The sequence below is a fragment of the Hevea brasiliensis genome, chromosome 7, assembly GCF_030052815.1.
Source record: "Hevea brasiliensis isolate MT/VB/25A 57/8 chromosome 7, ASM3005281v1, whole genome shotgun sequence".
NCBI lineage: Eukaryota > Viridiplantae > Streptophyta > Magnoliopsida > Malpighiales > Euphorbiaceae > Hevea > Hevea brasiliensis.
Window position 1 is genome coordinate 659637 of NC_079499.1, and position 18669 is coordinate 678305.

General features: G+C 31.8%; 1 protein-coding gene across 1 annotated transcript; it reads left to right on the forward strand.

The window, feature by feature from the left end:
- The first annotated feature begins 2408 nt into the window (after positions 1-2408).
- LOC110659931 (endoribonuclease Dicer homolog 2) lies at positions 2409-18407 on the forward strand. The gene is made up of 23 exons (XM_021818025.2): positions 2409-2754; positions 2930-3005; positions 3164-3341; positions 3991-4104; positions 4931-5065; positions 5794-5878; positions 5982-6046; positions 8567-8707; positions 8797-8925; positions 9018-9147; positions 9242-9356; positions 10184-10379; positions 10475-10635; positions 10770-10988; positions 11114-11340; positions 11490-11761; positions 12233-12660; positions 12762-12865; positions 13865-14058; positions 14898-15107; positions 16131-16538; positions 16778-17056; positions 17726-18407. Exons 2-23 carry the CDS (start codon positions 2935-2937, stop codon positions 18071-18073), a joined length of 4209 nt encoding a protein of 1402 aa, XP_021673717.2. The 5' UTR covers positions 2409-2754; positions 2930-2934; the 3' UTR covers positions 18074-18407.
- The last annotated feature ends 262 nt before the right edge of the window (positions 18408-18669 follow it).

Genomic DNA, 18669 nt, shown 5'->3' on the forward strand with positions numbered 1-18669 from the left:
AGTTAATTAATTTTATTTATAAGTTAATAAAAATTATTTATAAATAAAAAATTAAAAAAATAATATTTAATCTAATTTATAAATAAAAAAAATTATTTAAAATAAGTTATTCTCGTGAACAACCCCTCCTCCGTTGCCATTCTTGTGGAAGTGGTTTTCTCACGAGATATAATAACTTTTATGGAATCTTAACAAATTTATATAAAGTGGTTTTTTTTAATGAGATATAATAAATTTCTGATTTTGATTTTCTAAACTATAATTTATTTATTTTAATTTGTAAGTCAATTAAATTTATTTATAAATAAAAAATTATAAATAAATTAATATTTAATTTATCTTATAAATACAAAATTATTTAAAATTAATTAAATTATAAATAAAATACTCACATTATAAAATGTGTTGTGAAATTTTATGTACAAATTTTCATTATCCTTGATGATTTATCATCGGTAAAGAGATTATTTGGTTTGACCTATAAGTAAGCCAAATCTAATTATAAATTAAAAGTTATAAATAAATTATTTGGTTTAACTTGTAAATAAAAATTTATTAAAAAAAAAATAAAACATCATAAATAAAACATCATAACTTATTACTTATTTATTTATTTTAAAATTACCATCTAAATAAGTAAAAAGTTATATTTTCTTAATAACTTTTAAAAATATTAATATTATTATTATTTTAATAATCACAATACTTAATTACATATATTTTTTATCATATTGATAAATTAAATTACTTTTAAATACTTTTTAATCAAATAATTAAATTATTTAAGAGTTACTTTTAAATAGTTCATCAAATAATTAAAAATATTTATTTTTAAATTAACTTATAAATTAAAAATTATATATTTTCAATCAAAAGTTAAAATAAACTATTTTCTCTAAATTGTTGCCAAATTATTGCCACATTAGTGTGAGATTCCTAAAATGCCCTCAGTTACAATCCTTGTGAATAGGATGTAAATGAATTAAGCCACTCATGAGTTACTAAAGGTTTGACTCGATAAAAGCTCAAGCTCGGCTCGATTCGATTTCTAAATGAGCCGAACTCGAACTCAGCAGTATTTGACTCGAATTCAAGTTCAACCTTGGCTCGTTTATAAGTTCGCTAGCTGGCTCATTGAACAGGTTTACAAGTTGGCTCATTGAACAGGCTCGTGAGCTAACTCATTAAATAGGTTTGTAAGTAAGCTTGTTTATAGGCTCATTTACAAAAATATTTTTATTAATTATTATAGTTTTATAATATTATAAATATATTTATTTTGTTTATAATTAATTTTAAAATAATATATTCTTTAAAAATATGATATAAATAATAAATAAAATATATTTATAATTATATAGTTATTTATGCTTTAAATTTATTTTTTTTAAATTAAATTAATTTTTAATGAGAATAATTTTAGAATATTACTATTTTGTTTATATTAAATTACTATTACATACTTTTAGCATTAGTGTGATCTCGCACTATGAAGCACATTAAATAAATCGAGACCCAATTGTGAGTGTATATATTATGGTTTTAATTTTTTAAAAATAATATTTTAATTACAATTGTATAAATTTATTAAAAATAATATATTTGTTTTAATAAATTACATATATTTAATCATTAATTTTAATTTTGATCATAAAATAAATTAACCTTTAAATTTGAAACAAATTTAGTATTAGGGCTTTTGAATAAAGCCAGTGCGAACAAACCCTAGTAAAGTATGTGATTCCATTACAGCTTACAAAGAAAGTTGACAACTTCTTTGAAAAGAAAAAGGCTAGACAGTAATTTATCCCTCTAATTCCAAACCTTAGTGCAAAGAAAACTATAGGTCTGATCCACAAACCACACGGCAAAGGATTTTGGGGATTATTGGATCATTTTAATTATTTAATTTTAATTTATTAAAAAATATATAATTTTATATTCATCTAAAAAAATTATTTAAAAAAATAAAATTATCATAATTTTACTCTCCATCTCTTCTTCTGTCTTACTTTCTCTCTCACACATTTTTTATGAGTAAGTTAATTTACATTTGTTTATTAATTAATAGTTTATGATTATTAATTTAAACTTTATTTAATTAATTTTTTGTATATATCATAATTGATTATTTTTATTAAATCTGTTAATATAATGATAAAAAGCTCGCAACACATAAATTGAGAGTGGAATTTTCTCGATCAATATAAATTCAGCACCCCCCTCATTGCATAATTAAGCAAGAGCATGAGATGGAGATTAAGTGTAAATATTTAAAATAATTATTACATTTATAGTATTAAATTTTATTTACAAATTAATGTATAAAATTTATTTATTTCAATAAGAAGATAAAATGATTATTCCATTTGGGAAACCTGAAGGAACACGCTGACACACCTTCAACCTACCACTCCTGCTTGGTTTCATTCTTTTTTTTTTTAATAATTTTTCTTTAAACACATTCACAGAGGGAGATTGGAAAAAGACCCTTCTGTCACTCTACTTGTTTTTTTTTTGTCAGTCTTACTCCTCTCCCCGCAAGTTCAAGCTACTTCCTTGCTAAGTTGAACGCCCCCTCTACCTTTTTCACTGTTATTTCCAATCCCTTGCTTCATTTCTCATTTTCTTTCTCATTATATGAACTTACCACAACCATAAACAAGGACATTGGACATTGTTCTCTTACTGATCGTTGATCACTGCAATCTTGATTTTCAAGCTCTCTGATCTTCCCACCTCTTGAATCACTTGGTGGGTTTATGTTATTCAATTATTGATTTTTTTTTCTGCTCTTAATTTTCAATTTTACATTGATCATGGGTTTTGTTTTCTTTTTTGGTGGAGAGAAAGAGAGATTGATTTTCTTTTACTTCGTTTTGGTTCTTCGTTTTAATTTTCATTAATGCCGAGTTCATTGATCATTCAGCTGTTATGGAACCTGCCTACATGGACATCGATGATGCCCAGAAACTTGGTGCTGATCCTCTACCCTCTGCTAGAAGGTAAATTCATTGTTTTTCTTCCTTATTCTTCATTGTTGAATGCGAAGACATAAATATTTTTCACTCCTCTGACTACTACATTCATTCAATTCCTGCCTTTTTATTGATCAGGCTCCTATATATTGTTTTGAGGTGTTAAATATGTGGGGTTTTTGCAGCTATCAACTAGAGGCACTGGAGATGGCATTAAAGCAAAACACAGTGCTGTTCTTGGAGACTGGTTCTGGCAAGACTTTGGTTGCAATCATGCTTCTGCGCAGTTACGCCTATCTTATTCGCAAACCTTCACATTTCATCGCTGTCTTCTTGGTTCCCCATGTTGTTCTGGTCCAACAAGTATGCTAAATTTCACACATTCGTCTCTTTTTTCACATAAACTGTATGTGTTTATTGAAAATACCTCGTTTATGCTTAACAATAAAATTGTTCAGAAGGGTAGATGTGGGAGTTGAAGATGAACCTTTTAATGATTTCAAGTCCTTCCTATTCAAATTTAATAATTTATACCTCTAGACTGATGGTTTTAAGATGTTAGATTTGGCAGGTCCAGTGTTGAAGGTGGAATTTTTCAAATTTCAAAGAGTTCTAATATGAGGTTTTGAAAATGTTAGATATTGATGCTCAAGTTAGTTTTGAAAAAAAAATGTTTATTTTTAACAATTTATTGAAATTTGTAGAATTCTCAGATATCAAAGCACTATACATAATTTACTGTAATTTTGGTAACTGGAGGTGAAGTTGTACAAATATTTTACATTCAAATGGAATATGAAAGTAAGAAAAAAAAGGAAGAGTCTCCTGTACAAAATTGTATGTCAATAATTACATATAAAACTAACAAGTTATTGTTATTTTTAACTGAACCGTGTTTCCTGTACGAATTCTACCTCAATGTTAGAAGTCTGGGACTTAGACATGATTACTGGAGCTAAATTTTAAAACAAGAAATTTATTTTCAGTTTTAATAAATTTTCTTCTTCTGTAGCAAGCCGAAGCTGTGGAAATGCACACTGACTTCAATGTGGGTCAGCTCTATGGAGAAAAGGGAGTTGACTGCTGGGATGCTGCTATTTGGAAGCAACATTTAGAAAAACATGAGGTAGTGTTTTCTATATGTATATTAAACCAAATAACTTGGGGAGCAATTCAAGTATTTGACTTAGGAACCTGTGCCCTCCTGGATTAGATTTTTCTCTTTTCTCTTGTGATGATTTGCATTGGATATGCCCCATATTTTTTGTATCTTTGATTTTGTCTTATTGGATCTCCTTCAATTTCTTGGTTTTAAAGTCCCATATTCATTCCAAAATTTTTATCAACCAGGTTACTGTTTGTGTATATTTTAAATCCAGTTCAGACATATGATATGCTGTGACTGTCAAAACTGGTTTAAAAAAATATGAGTAGCCAAAATAGTGTGGTTTTTAAGTTATTGATTGGTTTGCTGATGATTGTTATGAATGAGTAGTGCTGGTTGTGGGTACTGGGCTATACATAAATCACATGGTAATAATCTTGTTACTAATTTCTTTGACTGCTTCTATATGGATATTATATTTCAATCCTTTCTTTGTGACTATGCTCCAGTTATTTCAAATGTGTACTTTGGGCTTTTAAAACATGGAAAAATATTCATAATTCATTCAGCAATGCTAGCCCTATAGGCTGTAGTAAGAGACTAAGAGTTCTAAACTTCTAGTCCGACTTTTATATATCTAGTTACACCTCTACTTAAATTGTGATGGCTGTTCATGCCAATTTAATTCGAATTACCTAAGATTGCTAGGTGTCCATTTCTATTTGGGAAGTGTTTCATGCTTGCGTGATGGTGCTCCTCATCTTGACAGCAACTGGTGTAATTTGTAACGTTGCCTTTGAGTTTATATGTGCTAGGAGCAATGATCTTTTATTTAACACATTTTCAGGTGCTTGTGATGACACCACAAATTTTGCTCGATGGTTTGAAGCATTCCTTTTTCAAGCTAGACTTGATAAAGGTTTTGATATTTGATGAATGCCATCACGCAAGGGGTAATCACCCTTATGCTTGTATTTTGACAGTGAGCACTCTCTCTCTCTCTCTCTCTCTCTCTCTCTCTCTCTCTCTCTCTGTGATCTGTTTTCAAACACAATGATTTTCATTGTGATTAGCTGATAAATTCTTTGTGATGGTAAATGTTTTCCACCCTTTTCTCCCAGGGAGAGATGCATTACTGTTTTTGAGAACTCTACTCCAGTGGAGATTTGAGCTCCAATTGCCTCTCCATTACATTATATAAAATACGATTTTTTTTAGCATGATTCTTCTGCATTTTTAACTCAAGTTGGAATAAAGTGAAGCATTTGTTGCATAAGGAAACTTGTAGCAGCAGATGATCATGGCAGCTCTTGCCCGTTGTGCATGTATATGGTGTGTTTACCTTATATGCATTTGACATGCAAGAAACCATTTAGGGTATCAAACTGGGAAACTTTAACCTAATTATAGGCACTTATGTTGGATATATGGTGGAGGTATACTCCGCAACCATTGATCTGTTTGTTATGCTCTGGACACAGCCCATTTTATTCTCCCTGGCTGATCAGGGAGCTGCTTACTTTTTTCCCTTTTCCTTTTTCTGTTATGACAAGGTTGTGAATTTGTTGTGGTTAATGAACCAAGTACATTGGAATAATAATTTTTTATCAAATATTGTTAAGATCTTATCAAAACTCAGATATAAACAACTTTGTTATTGATTGTGTCTGGAACTAATATCCAGCTATATTTGATTGACTACATTTACAGGAATTCTATCACCGCCAGTTAAGCTGTGGTAATTTTAATCTTCCAAGGATATTTGGAATGACAGCTTCTCCAATTAAATCGAAGGGTATGCATTTGCTACATATAATTATTTGACGATGTTTACATTTTGTGCCACCTATCAATATGTGTTAGTTTTTAATTTTGACCTTTGTTTCTTCATCATCTAGGTGCAAACTCAGAACAGGCGTATGGGCAAAAGATTTGTGACCTTGAGAATATGATGCACTCAAAGGTTTTTTTGTCTTTCTTCCTGTTAGGTTTTGCCCCACAAAGATTTTTATGTTCCCTTAATTCTATTGATTTCTCTGGGTTAATGATTTATATATGGACTGATGCTAGTGGATTCATTGTCAATAAGATATTTTATTCAAGAGAAGTCAGTGTTCTCTCTCCCTTTTCTCAAAATAATATTTCCCTCGCTATTTTTCTTTCTAACAAAAATAAATTGTGTTAAAATTTGAGCAGTTAATAAGTTTTATGGTGATGAAAATTTCAAGGTCTAGATTAATTGTAATAGTTTGTGTTGCAATCCTTTTCGGGGAAAAAAAATCCTGAGCACGGTCATCAAAACAATTTCTTCTATGAGAGATGTAACTTATTGGGCATCCACTTGTAAATGTTAGTATGTATGCAATGACCTCATTTTCTCAGTAATTTTGGTATTCTGTATCCCTTTTCATGTTTACATTTGTTAGGCTCAATTGATACATTAGATAAACTCAACTCAACTCAACTCAACTAAGCCTTTATTCCAAAAATTTGGGGTCGGCTATATGGATTCGCTTTCTCCACTCTGAACAATTTTGAGTTAAATCCTCAGAAATGTGTAATGCTTCTAGGTCATGTTGTACTACTCTCCTCCAAGTCAATTTAGGTCTACCCATTTTTTTCTTTCTATCCTCTAACCTAATGTGCTCTACTTGTCTAACTGGAGCCTCCGTATGTCTACGCTTCACATGACCAAACCACCTCAATCTCCCTTCTCTCAACTTATCTTCAATTGGCACCACTCCTACCTTTTCTCTAATACTCTCATTACGGACTTTATCTAGTCTAGTATGGCCACTCATTCACCTTAATATTCTCATCTCTGCAACTCTTATCTTAGATGCATACGACTCTTTCAGTGCCCAACACTCACTACCATATAACATAGCCTATGTATGGTCATGCGGTAAAATTTTCCTTTCAATTTATTAGGAATCTTACGATCACATAAAACTCCCGTGGCACGTCTCCACTTCAACCATCCGGCTTTAATCCTATGACTAACATCCTCCTCACATCCCCCATCTACTTGAAGGACTGAGCCTAGATATTTATAGTGATTACTTTGGGGCAGTATCACTCTATTTAAACTAACTCCTTCCCTATCACCAGTTTGGCCTTCACTGAACTTGCAATGCATGTATTCTGTCTTCGTTCTACTTAACTTAAAACCCTTTGACTCTAGAGTACTTCTCCAAAGTTCTAGCTTTCTATTGACTCCTTCTCGTGTCTCATCTATCAGAACAATATCATCCCCAAACATCATGCACCAAGGAATACTCTCTTGTATATGTTTCGTCATTTCATCTAAAACTAATGTAAAAAGGTAAGGGCTTATGGCTGATCCTTGGTGTAATCCAATTGAGGAAAACATTTTAATGATATTTTCGCATCACAGACAATGGGGAGGTTTTCTAGATGTTGAAAATGTGAGATAGAAATGATCTGCCCCTCCTTAAAATTTTCTATTATCGTTATTTTAAATTTATTTTGGTGCAGGAATATCTGTTTTAATTTCTAGATAATTATTTGGATACTCAGCTCTGTATTCTAAATCCATTCAAACGGAATGATTACGTGTGTACTTTAAGACCATTCAGTGTCCTTTCTGGGTACAACTATATTTTCATAGGTTCTTAAGCCAACCTTCGTTAATTTTGCCTTTTCTTAATCCTTTTCTCACATTAATAATTAGTATATAATACTATACATTGTCCCAGTTCATCTATGTATTGTACGAATGACCAAACTATATAAGCTGATGTTCATTTGCCATATACACAATTATTAGAAACACCAAGCTTTTACAAGTGTATTTCTTTGTTCTTTTGTTCCACTTTTGTTGCCATATCTGTCTTTCTATTTTCTCTTGTTTTCTTGGTTTGACTTCTATAGGTTTAAATAGCAACATATCATATTTTAATATGCATTTAATTTGTACATACTATTTCCCTTCTTTCTCTTGAAATTATGAGAACATATATCCTGGTTACTTCTTTTTCTTTTTGTCATCTTATTCATACAGTGTATGTTAGCTTTCATAACTGGCTCATCTCAAGTAATTTGATGATGCTTTCTCAAATTTGAAGGTACTGTATGAAAATTTTAAAGTCTCTGCTATCATGGTTGTAAGCTAGGTTAGTGAAAGAAGCACCGTAAACCTGGAAAATCTGTTTACAATATGATTTGGTTGGGCTTGGAGGGAAAGTTGGGGGTTAACCCTGTGGCATATATATTGGACCCAAGATATAGAAACAGGATTTCCCTTTATTTTTATGGTATTTTTGAGCTGCAATAATTTTGCTCAATTTCAATAGGGAAAAATTTGATAAACCAGTTCTATATGCGGACTTGGCCAAAAATTTCCATGTATTGATCATTATGTTCCATATGATATCGTAATACGTTGACCTTCTTTTTGTTTTATAATTTGTTTTGGGTTAATCAATAAATAATTTGTTCTGTTGTTGTTTTTGTATTGAAGGTCTATACATGTGTTAGTGATTCTGTACTCGCTGAGTTTATACCATTTTCAACTCCAAAGTTTAAATTTTACAATCACAAGGACATCCCTTATGCTATATATGTGAGTTTAGTAGAAAAATTGAAGATTTTGAAAGCAAAGGTGTGCCACTCTTTGTTTTTTGGATTTAATTATATATCATTAATTTGGTTGATTCATCAAATATATTGACAATGTGTATGACTTTCCAGCATGAATGCAAATTGAAGCAATTGGATCTCACTGATTCTGTGGTAGAATCTACAAGCAAGAACATATCAAAAATGCATTCTACGTTGATGTATTGTTTGGATGAACTTGGTGTTTGGCTGGCTTTTAAGGTATTTTTAGTCTCTAGAATACAATACTCTGTTGTCATGATTGCAATGTTATCAAGATAACTGGCATAATTTAATTTAGATTTCTTCAACAGGCTGCACAGATCATATCATCCCATGGAAGTAACTTTCCTTCATGGGATAAATTGGATGTGTTCGGGGACAATATTGTTAAAGAGTTCGGTTTTGTAGCCTCACAGGAATTTGATAATTGCATTAGAACCGGTATTTCTTTTTTAACTCGGTGACAGAATTAGTGGAGATCTATATAGTCAAATTAATGATTATTCTCTTGCACATTTTCTTTTTCTTGGTTCAGCTATTGAACATCTAGGTCCAAAATGGTCTATTGGTGATAATGCTAAATATGATGTAGATGCTGGGCTTTTGACTACAAAAATCTTTTGCCTCATTGATTCACTTCTTGAATACAGGTTGGTGTGTATGCACACTCAATTACCTTTGTCAAATATAATTAATGCTTTTTCAACCTCTCTTAATATTATGCACAGGGTTATTGGAAGATTGATAAAGTTTTTCATTGTCAGTTCTTTGTCATCCATAGAAATGTTCTAATACCGTATCAAAATTGTGTCAAATACTATTGAGTTTAATGGCTTACATATTATTTCAAATTTAATGCACTTTTTTTCCTAATAAACCACTTCAAAGAAGTAAAGATGAAAGAGAAATGGAAAATCAGAATTGATTTATGCAGAACAAAGTTGGGATGAATTCTGATAGGTTGTCAGTTTTATAGATCCCTTTTCTATAGGACGACAACAACAACAACAACTAAGCCTTAATCTCTCTTCCATAGTAATCTCAAGGAATTTAAAAAAAGAAAAATAATAGGTCAATGAGATTTATTTATATGAATCATTGAATTCATGCAGCTAAATTTTCACAGTAAGGTGTCAATTAGTTCACCTTAAGCATCAGGCATGTTAAAGGAGTGCCATCTATGTTTTGTTTATCACATATCAAAAATTCGAGTTTAATTCTTATTCTTTTGTCACAAGCTTATATGAAGGTGTGCCATTTTCTATTTATATAATTGGTCTTAAGTCTTTCAAACTTTATGCTTATGTGAAAATTTGACCTGATATAATGATTATTTTGTATTTAAATTCTTCATTGCAAATAGTTGCCACTGGGGTCCAAAATGTTGCAAATAATTGAAATTCCAATTTAGATTTATTTTTGTTGTTCCAATTAAAAATCTTTTTGTGCTGATGGATATATATGTATTTAAACACAGTGATTTAAAGGACATAAGATGTATAGTGTTTGTGGAAAGGGTCATCACAGCCATTGTCCTTCAATATCTTCTCAGTGAGCTGCTTCCAAGGTATAATGGCTGGAAGAGTGAATATATAGCAGGAAATAACTTAGGGTTGCAAACCCAGACACGGAAAACACAGAATGAAATTGTGGAAGAATTTCGTAAGGGCAAGGTATATCATGTGTCTTCTAACATCCACAATAAACTATTTATTACATTTCTTGTGTTTGTTGAGTGGAAAAGACAACGCTACCTGTGATGTAACAGGTGAATATAATCATTGCAACCTCAATTCTTGAGGAAGGTTTAGATGTACCAAGTTGCAACTTGGTAATTAGATTTGATCCTTCAGCTACAGTTAGCAGTTTCATACAGTCCCGAGGTCGTGCTAGGATGCGTAATTCGGACTATTTGTTAATGGTGAAGAGGTAAGTTTCTATTGGAATGCCAACTTTCTAATTCTAGAGCTGCAAATTATAAAGTTCTAGATTCTTCATTTTCTTGTTAAATACATTATACACACACACACACAATCCTTTGATCTTTTCTGTTAAATTTGTAGTGGGGATCTTTCTACATGTTCTCGACTACAGAACTATCTTTCTAGCGGAGATATAATGAGAAAGGAGTCCATACGCCTTGCTTCTGTTCCTTGTTCACCTCTTAAGATTGAATTACATGATGATGAGTTTTATTGTGTTGAAAGCACTGGAGCAGTTGTGACTCTGACCTCTAGCGTCCGTTTGATATATTTCTATTGCTCACGTCTCCCTTCTGATGGGTTAGTCATTAATGCTTTTTACTGTAAATGTTGCTATGCTCTTCATTAACAATTAATTATAGTATTATCTGTCTTATATATTTGTTTAACCTACTGACTTACAAATGCGATTATGTTTTCTATAGGTATTTTAAACCTGCCCCAAGGTGTGTTATTGACAAGGAGAGGGAGGTTTGCACATTGCATCTGCCAAAGAGTTGTGATATACAGAATATTTGTGTACAAGGAAACATTAAAACTTTAAAGCAGAAGGCTTGCCTTGAAGCATGCAAGGAACTTCACAAGATTGGTGCTTTAACTGATAATCTTGTTCCTGATATTGTTATGGAAGAAGTTGTTGCTCAAGAAGTTGGTAATGTTATATTTAGCAATTATTTTCTCTCTTACAACTTCAAAAATGATTTCATATTTTTCCCGTATTCTCTTAGTTCTCTTTTGATTGATTGTTATCATATTGGGAGTTGTTGTATGTTAATACTTTTATGATTGTTAATTGTACAGGGAACATGCCCTATGATGATGAACAGCCTATGTACTTCCCACCTGAGCTGGTCAGCCAAGGTTCAAAGGAGTCAAAAGGAACGTACTACTGCTACTTAATTGAATTAAACCAGAATTTTCATTCTGACATTCCTGTACATAATATTATACTTGTCATGGGGAGTGAGCTGGAATCAGATATCTTAAGTCTGGATTTTGAGTTAGAAGTTGATAGAGGACTATTGACTGTGAAATTAAAGTATATTGGAGAGATTGATCTTACTACAGAGATGGTAAGCAAGTTTTCCTCTTTTTGGTCAGGGGTATAATATTTGTAAAATAATGTAACTCACTCTTTGATGTAGAACAACAAGGAATAAAAACAAATCAAGGACCAATCATTGGAGAAGATAACTAATTCTCAATGATTTTATTAATCTCAAATAATAATCATGGTCAAAGCTACTGAATAACAGAAAATTAGCTCTATTTATAGAGCTTATAACTCTAATCAAATTAGGCATAAAAACCCTAATAAACTCTAATTAGGAATACTAAATAAGTTAAGATAGGAAATAATAGACCTAATAATAATAAAATTCCTAAGCAATAAAAACTCTTTAAATTTTCTAATTCTATAATAATTAAAATTCTTAGATAAAATTCTAAGCTTCCTATACTGCATTACTCTTGTTTCTGTCTCCTTGATTTTTTATTTTTATTTTTATTTATTTATTATTTTTACTGTTGGTTTATATTGCCAGGTCCTTATATGTAGGAAGTTTTTGATCGCTCTTTCCAAAGTTCTTGTGGATCATAATGTAAATGAACTAGAAGAGATTTTGAATGGTTTGCGGCTGAGGAAAGACCCCGAGATTGATTATTTCCTGCTTCCATCCATGGCCTCATGCCAGAAACCTGTCATTGACTGGAGTTCCATTGTGTCTGTACTGTTCTCATATGCTAATGCATGGGAAGATCATGTGAAATGTCCTCTGAAGGACTCTGCACATATTATATGGACGAAAAATGGTCAGGTATGCAAATGCATGCTTGAGAACTCCTTAGTCTACACTCCACATAATGGAGAAGTATATTGCATAAAAGGCATATTCAATCATTTGGATGGACGGTCACTTTTGAGGTTGAAGAATGGAGATTGTAAAACTTACAAGGAATATTACAAAGATAAGTATGTATTTTTTATTTCTGTTCTCCTCTTTTATGGGTTTTTGTTGCAATTTTAGTTAAGTTCTATAACATTTTTGTTGCCCAATCTAAATGAAATTTCAGGCATGGCATCAATCTGAGTTTTGATCAACAATTACTTCTTCGTGGACGGCATATTTTTCCATTGCAGAATTACCTTGATAGATGCAGACAACACAAGGGGAAAGGTCTTATAATTTCATTTTCTCACTTGTCTTATTAATATGAGCAAAATTTGTATGATTCATATATCATGATCTTATATTCTCACTTCATTTTGTCCTTTCGCTATGAGCATAGCGTTTGTATGCATATCTGGATTTTCACACCCAATATTGTCTCATTGGGAGAAGCAAACTATTTATTCAAAGATATCAAACTATATTTTCAGTTCTTTGCATTGCTTTTCTGCCCTCAATCTGAAAAATTATAACTATCGGCAATTGAGCACTTTTCATTTACTTCTCTGGGCTTAATATTTTTTCATTTTTCTGCAATCATATCAAGCACTTCTTTTTTTCACATTCACTTATCATTTATTTTAAGTTTGTAGAGTATCGTTAATGGTTGTAACCTTAAGTGTTTTCTTCCTGGAAAACTCAAGAGAAAAAGCCAGCTCCTCTTTCTCTTATTATCTATAACATATATCAGTACTCTGTGGTTGGTCTTGCTATTGATGTTTTCTCAGAAAGAGACCGGACTGGTAAAAGCACCTGTTACTGTTGGTTATATTCATTTTGGTATTTCACTTGTGGAGCTGAAAGTGGGCCCTTAAGGTTGCTTTTGGGTAGGAAATTTGAAATATATGGACTTGAACTTTTAACTTTCAATTCTATTAAAAATAAGAAAAAGTTTTAGTTCAAATTAGATAAATGAATTCTTTGACTGATAAAGAATGAGAACAGAAACATTAATTGACCAAATTCATTGTTCGAAATAAACCTTTTTGTTAGTATTTCAAATTCACCCTGAACAAGCTGTCATCTGCATTCACTGGTCTAAAGAATCAAACCTTAGAAACCTTGTTCACATAATTTATCCTAAATGATGAAATTCAAATTTTTTTTATTCCAATTGCTCCTTACCCAAAAGCAACTGCAATTCTAGTTCTAGTTTATTAGTTGTGCTCAATAACTATTTTGTTTTTATTGATCATATTGTAATTATTTTTTTTTCTGTTGCTGCAGATTCACAAAATGCATATGTCCAGTTACCTCCTGAACTTTGTTGCATTAAAATGTCACCTATATCCATAAGTACTTTCTATTCGTTTACATTTGTTCCATCAATCATGCATCGGCTTGAGTCTTTGCTCATTGCTGTCAACTTGAAGAAATTGCATTTGGATCAAATGCGAAATGTCATTATTCCAACCATCAAGGTACTCATTCTGCTTCACCAGATTTGAATTAAGCCTATTACCTTACCAAATAAATTCATCAGTGCTGCTCTACTGTGCTGAACACTATGATCCTTGTTGTGTACTTGTGTTATTTATGAAAAGAGATGCGCAATGACAATTTCATTTTTGTGCTATTTCTCCACATTCCACAATCTTTAAATTGCAAACTCATCAGTAAATGTGAGATGTAAAGTTGTTATACTATTACTGTACTAAAGTTGCCAATGTTGTCAAGGTGGATTATTGTGTTTCCTTAGTTGGCTATATGTGTGGCACATGCAGAAATGATATTCAGTGATGATTTATATTCAAGCAATAATACAGGCATCCCATGTGTGAGTAGAGACTGATACACATAATGTAAGACCACTAAGCAGAAGTTTAAAGTGCCATTTGTAGCAGACACCTATAGCTTCAAATAACTGGTTTCAATTCTATTATTTAGTATTGACTGTGGTATCCTGTTTTTTGGTTTTACTCAAGTGTGTACAATAGTTGCAAGCAATTATATGGGTGTGTTGTTATGGCCAGAGCCATAATTCTTGAGCATTCACTTAAATCATCGATTATTCTGTATATGAAGTTATTCCTGACAATTATTGATTCTTTCTTTTTTGTATACTAGTTCAGTTGAGAATATGCTGCTTAGTTTTGATTTTGATTTGATCAGATGTTAGCCAATCAGGTCTGGTAGATTGCTAGGTCAATGCTTATTTTCCTTTTTTTTTTTTTTTATCTTTTTCTATTTTCCATCTTTAATGCATGTCTTGTTTGAAATATTTTGTTTGGAACTATCCTAACCCAATTTTATACGGTAGGTTTTGGAAGCAATTACCACAAAAAAGTGTCAAGAGAAATTTCATTTGGAATCACTAGAGACTCTTGGAGATTCTTTTCTTAAATATGCTGCTAGTCAGCAGCTATTCAAAACATATCAAAATTATCATGAGGGCCTTCTCAGTATTAAGAAGGAAAAGCTTATTAGTAATGCTACACTTTGCAAATTAGGATGCGACCGCAAACTTCCGGTAATCTTTTCTTGTAAATGTTATTCTTATGGTTCCTGTATACTAAATTATATTCATCCTTGGCCTTCTAATGTATTATTCTACTTCCGAAGTGGGTGAGAATACAAATTTTGCATTATTATTGTTATTTTCATTTTTCTAGTTTTCTTTTTGACTAGATGGATAACTTACATTTCATATTGCCCCAAAGTAATCACTTTAAATATCTCGGCTTAATCCTTCACGTAGATGGGGGATGTGAGAAAGATGTTAGTCATAGGATTAAAGCCGGATGGTTGAAGTGGAGACGTGCCACGGGAGTTTTATGTAATCGCAAGATTCCCAATAAGTTGAAAGAAAAATTTTACCGTACAGTCATATGACTGGCCATGTTATATGGCAGTGAGTGTTAGGCAATGAAGTAGTCGTATATGTCTAAGATAAGAGTTGTGGAGATGAGAATGTTAAGATGGATGAGTGGTCATACTAGACTACATAAAGTCCGTAATGAGAGTATTAGAGAAAAGGTAGGAGTGGTGCCAATTGAGGATAAGTTGAGAGAAGGGAGATTGAGTTGTTTTGGTCATGTGAAGCATAGATACACGGAGGCTCCAGTTAGACAGGTAGAGTACATTGGGTTAGAGGATAGAAAGAAAAGAAGAGGTAGACCTAAACTGACTTGAAGGAGAGTAGTACAACATGACCTAGAAACATTACACATTTCTGAGGATTTAACTCAAAATCGTTTAGAGTGGAGAAAGAGAATCCATATAACTGACTTCAATAAATTTTTGGAATAAAAGCTTAGTTGAGTTGAGTTGAGTTGAGTTGAGTGGAGATTGTTACCATTATTTCTTGTCAAGAAAATTATTAACTGCATGGAACAAGAATGTTAGTTTAATGAATTTACGGAAATACCGAGGATAGCATGATCATCAAAACTGAATGAATTTATGGAAATACCTTTATTAGATATAATCTAGCATTATTTTGCAATATCTAAGCAATTCAAAACTCTGCATCACTTATCCTTCTCAATTGCAGGGATTCATCCGCAATGAGTCTTTTGATCCTAAAAACTGGATGATTCCTGGTGATACTCATGGATATTCATTACATGAGGAGTTTCTCTCCAATGCAAGGAGTATATACATAATAAGAAGAAGAAAACTAAAAAGGAAGGTTGTTGCTGATGTTGTTGAGGCACTTATTGGCGCTTACCTTAGTGCAGGTGGTGAAACAGCTGCCTTATTATTTCTGAATTGGATTGGTATAGAGGTAGATTTTTTGAATACACCATATGAACCGCAATTCAAAGTGAACCCAGAGAAGTACATTAATATCCGCCGCTTAGAGTCGCTATTGAATTACTCTTTTAAAAATCCTTCTCTGTTATTGGAAGCACTTACTCATGGTTCTTACATGCTTCCTGAGATTCCAAGATGTTATCAGGTATTTTTAATCACAATTGTGATCATATTTCTGCCATTTATGCTATTTGTATTGCTATAGAATCTAATATTTATCTATTTCTGTCATAGTATTAATTGATGATATAAAGGGTTTCTATATCATATAATCTTGCAGGCAATTTCAATTTCACAGTAATTGCTTTAATTTCTGTTGATGTCTTAGTAAGTTCTACTGCCATTGATCTAACTTCAACTATAATGTCTTTAATGGTTGCCCAGCGGCTGGAATTTCTTGGAGACTCAGTGTTAGATTACCTTATCACAGTTTATTTGTATGAAAAGTATCCTGGGATGTCGCCAGGACTATTAACTGACATGAGATCTGCTTCTGTCAACAATGACTGCTATGCATTTTCAGCTGTTAGGGAAGGACTTCATAAGCATATCCTCCATTTATCTCAAATACTTCACAAGGATATAGCTGTTGCAGTAGAAAATTTTGAGAATTGTTCTTCAGAATCAACTTTTGGATGGGAGTCTGACGTATCTTTTCCCAAGGTCAGTTGATAGTATTACTGCATTTAGTTTAATGTTTGGTTTCTTCAAGTTAGTTTAGCTATCTTTGTCTTGCAATTGCACTATACTCTGACAGTAATTTTTGTCTGTTTATGTTTAAGGTTTTGCTTATCAAGGTCATAAATTTAGTTTGTACTAGAATTTTGCCTCATTCTTGAATTATTGTTTGCATTAGTTTCTCTAGAATGAGTTGGATTTCATTATATGATTCTTTTTTTTTTTCTTTTTGTTAAAAAACTAAACAGCTTGATTCTGCATTTTCCTTTTTGTTATTTTGTGATGAGTTGTTGCTTGTTATGGCCAATGATTGCAGTTATTCTCTGCAATTGATTGCTGATTTAATCATGTCAATATCATGGTCTACTTGTTAATGAGAGAGAAGATAAAAAGATTCCAAGTGTAGGAAAATGCCAATAAGACATGTTTGGAAATGGATTGGATTAATGGGATGTTTCTTTATTGTTTTATTAAAAAAAAAAAAGAATAAGAAATTGGTAGCCGTGTTCAAATTTCAAAAATTAAAAACAGTTAGCGAGAAGTTTGCCAAAATTTAATATCCCTGTTAAATACTTATGCAGTTGCTGAGTTTAGCTTATACCCTGGTTATTCTTATTAGAGATACTGATCCAATTTTTTCCCATGTTACAACAGGTTCTTGGAGATGTGATTGAATCTCTAGCGGGAGCTATTTTTGTAGATTCTGGATACGACAAAGAGGTGGTCTTTCAGAGCATAAAGCCACTTTTGGAGCCTTTGATTACTCCAGAGACACTTAAATTGCATCCTGCGAGAGAGCTTAATGAATTATGTCAAGTACAACATTTTGAAGAGAGAAAACCTGTTTCTTCCCGCAGCAATGGCATGTCTTCTGTCACTGTTGAGGTTGAAGCTAATGGGTTAATATTTAAACACACATCTTCAGCTGGAGACAAGAGAACAGCTAAAAAATTAGCTTCCAAAGAGGTTTTGAAGGCCTTGAAGGATGCATTTAACATCTAGAGCAAATTAGATTGGTGTGCAATAACCATTCAAACTCTTCCTTTGTGCATTCAAAATTTTCAAAATCCCCCACCTGGAATTCTCAGTTGTCTGCTTCATTTTTTGATGCTTGGCGGCTCTTTTATGATGATGCATAAGCAGCAGCTAGCATCCATTGGTGTTCCTGTCAAATTTTGGGGTTATAAGAGCTACAATTCTGCCATATTGTGCTGTATTAGATGCTGCATATTGTTTAATTCAAAGTGTAATTCGGACTTTTGTTTAAAAAAATTTTTTTTTTCTTATCATTGGTGTCATGAACGTAAATATGAATCCATTTATATCTTGCTTATAATCTCCTTTTCCATATTTAAAAAGAAAAACAAAACTGCTTAAATTGATTAATGTAATGAGTTACATTTATCTGTTCTGACAATAATTTCATATTTTGTTATTGTTAAATAATTTAATAATAAGTAAAAAAAAAAAGCCGCATAAATTATTGAAAAATAATGTTTATTCACATATGTTTGGAAGGCTTCATCTGTTTTGGCTTATTTTTTAAAAACAAATATATATTATTTTAATTTTAAAACAAATATTTAATTTAAATGATT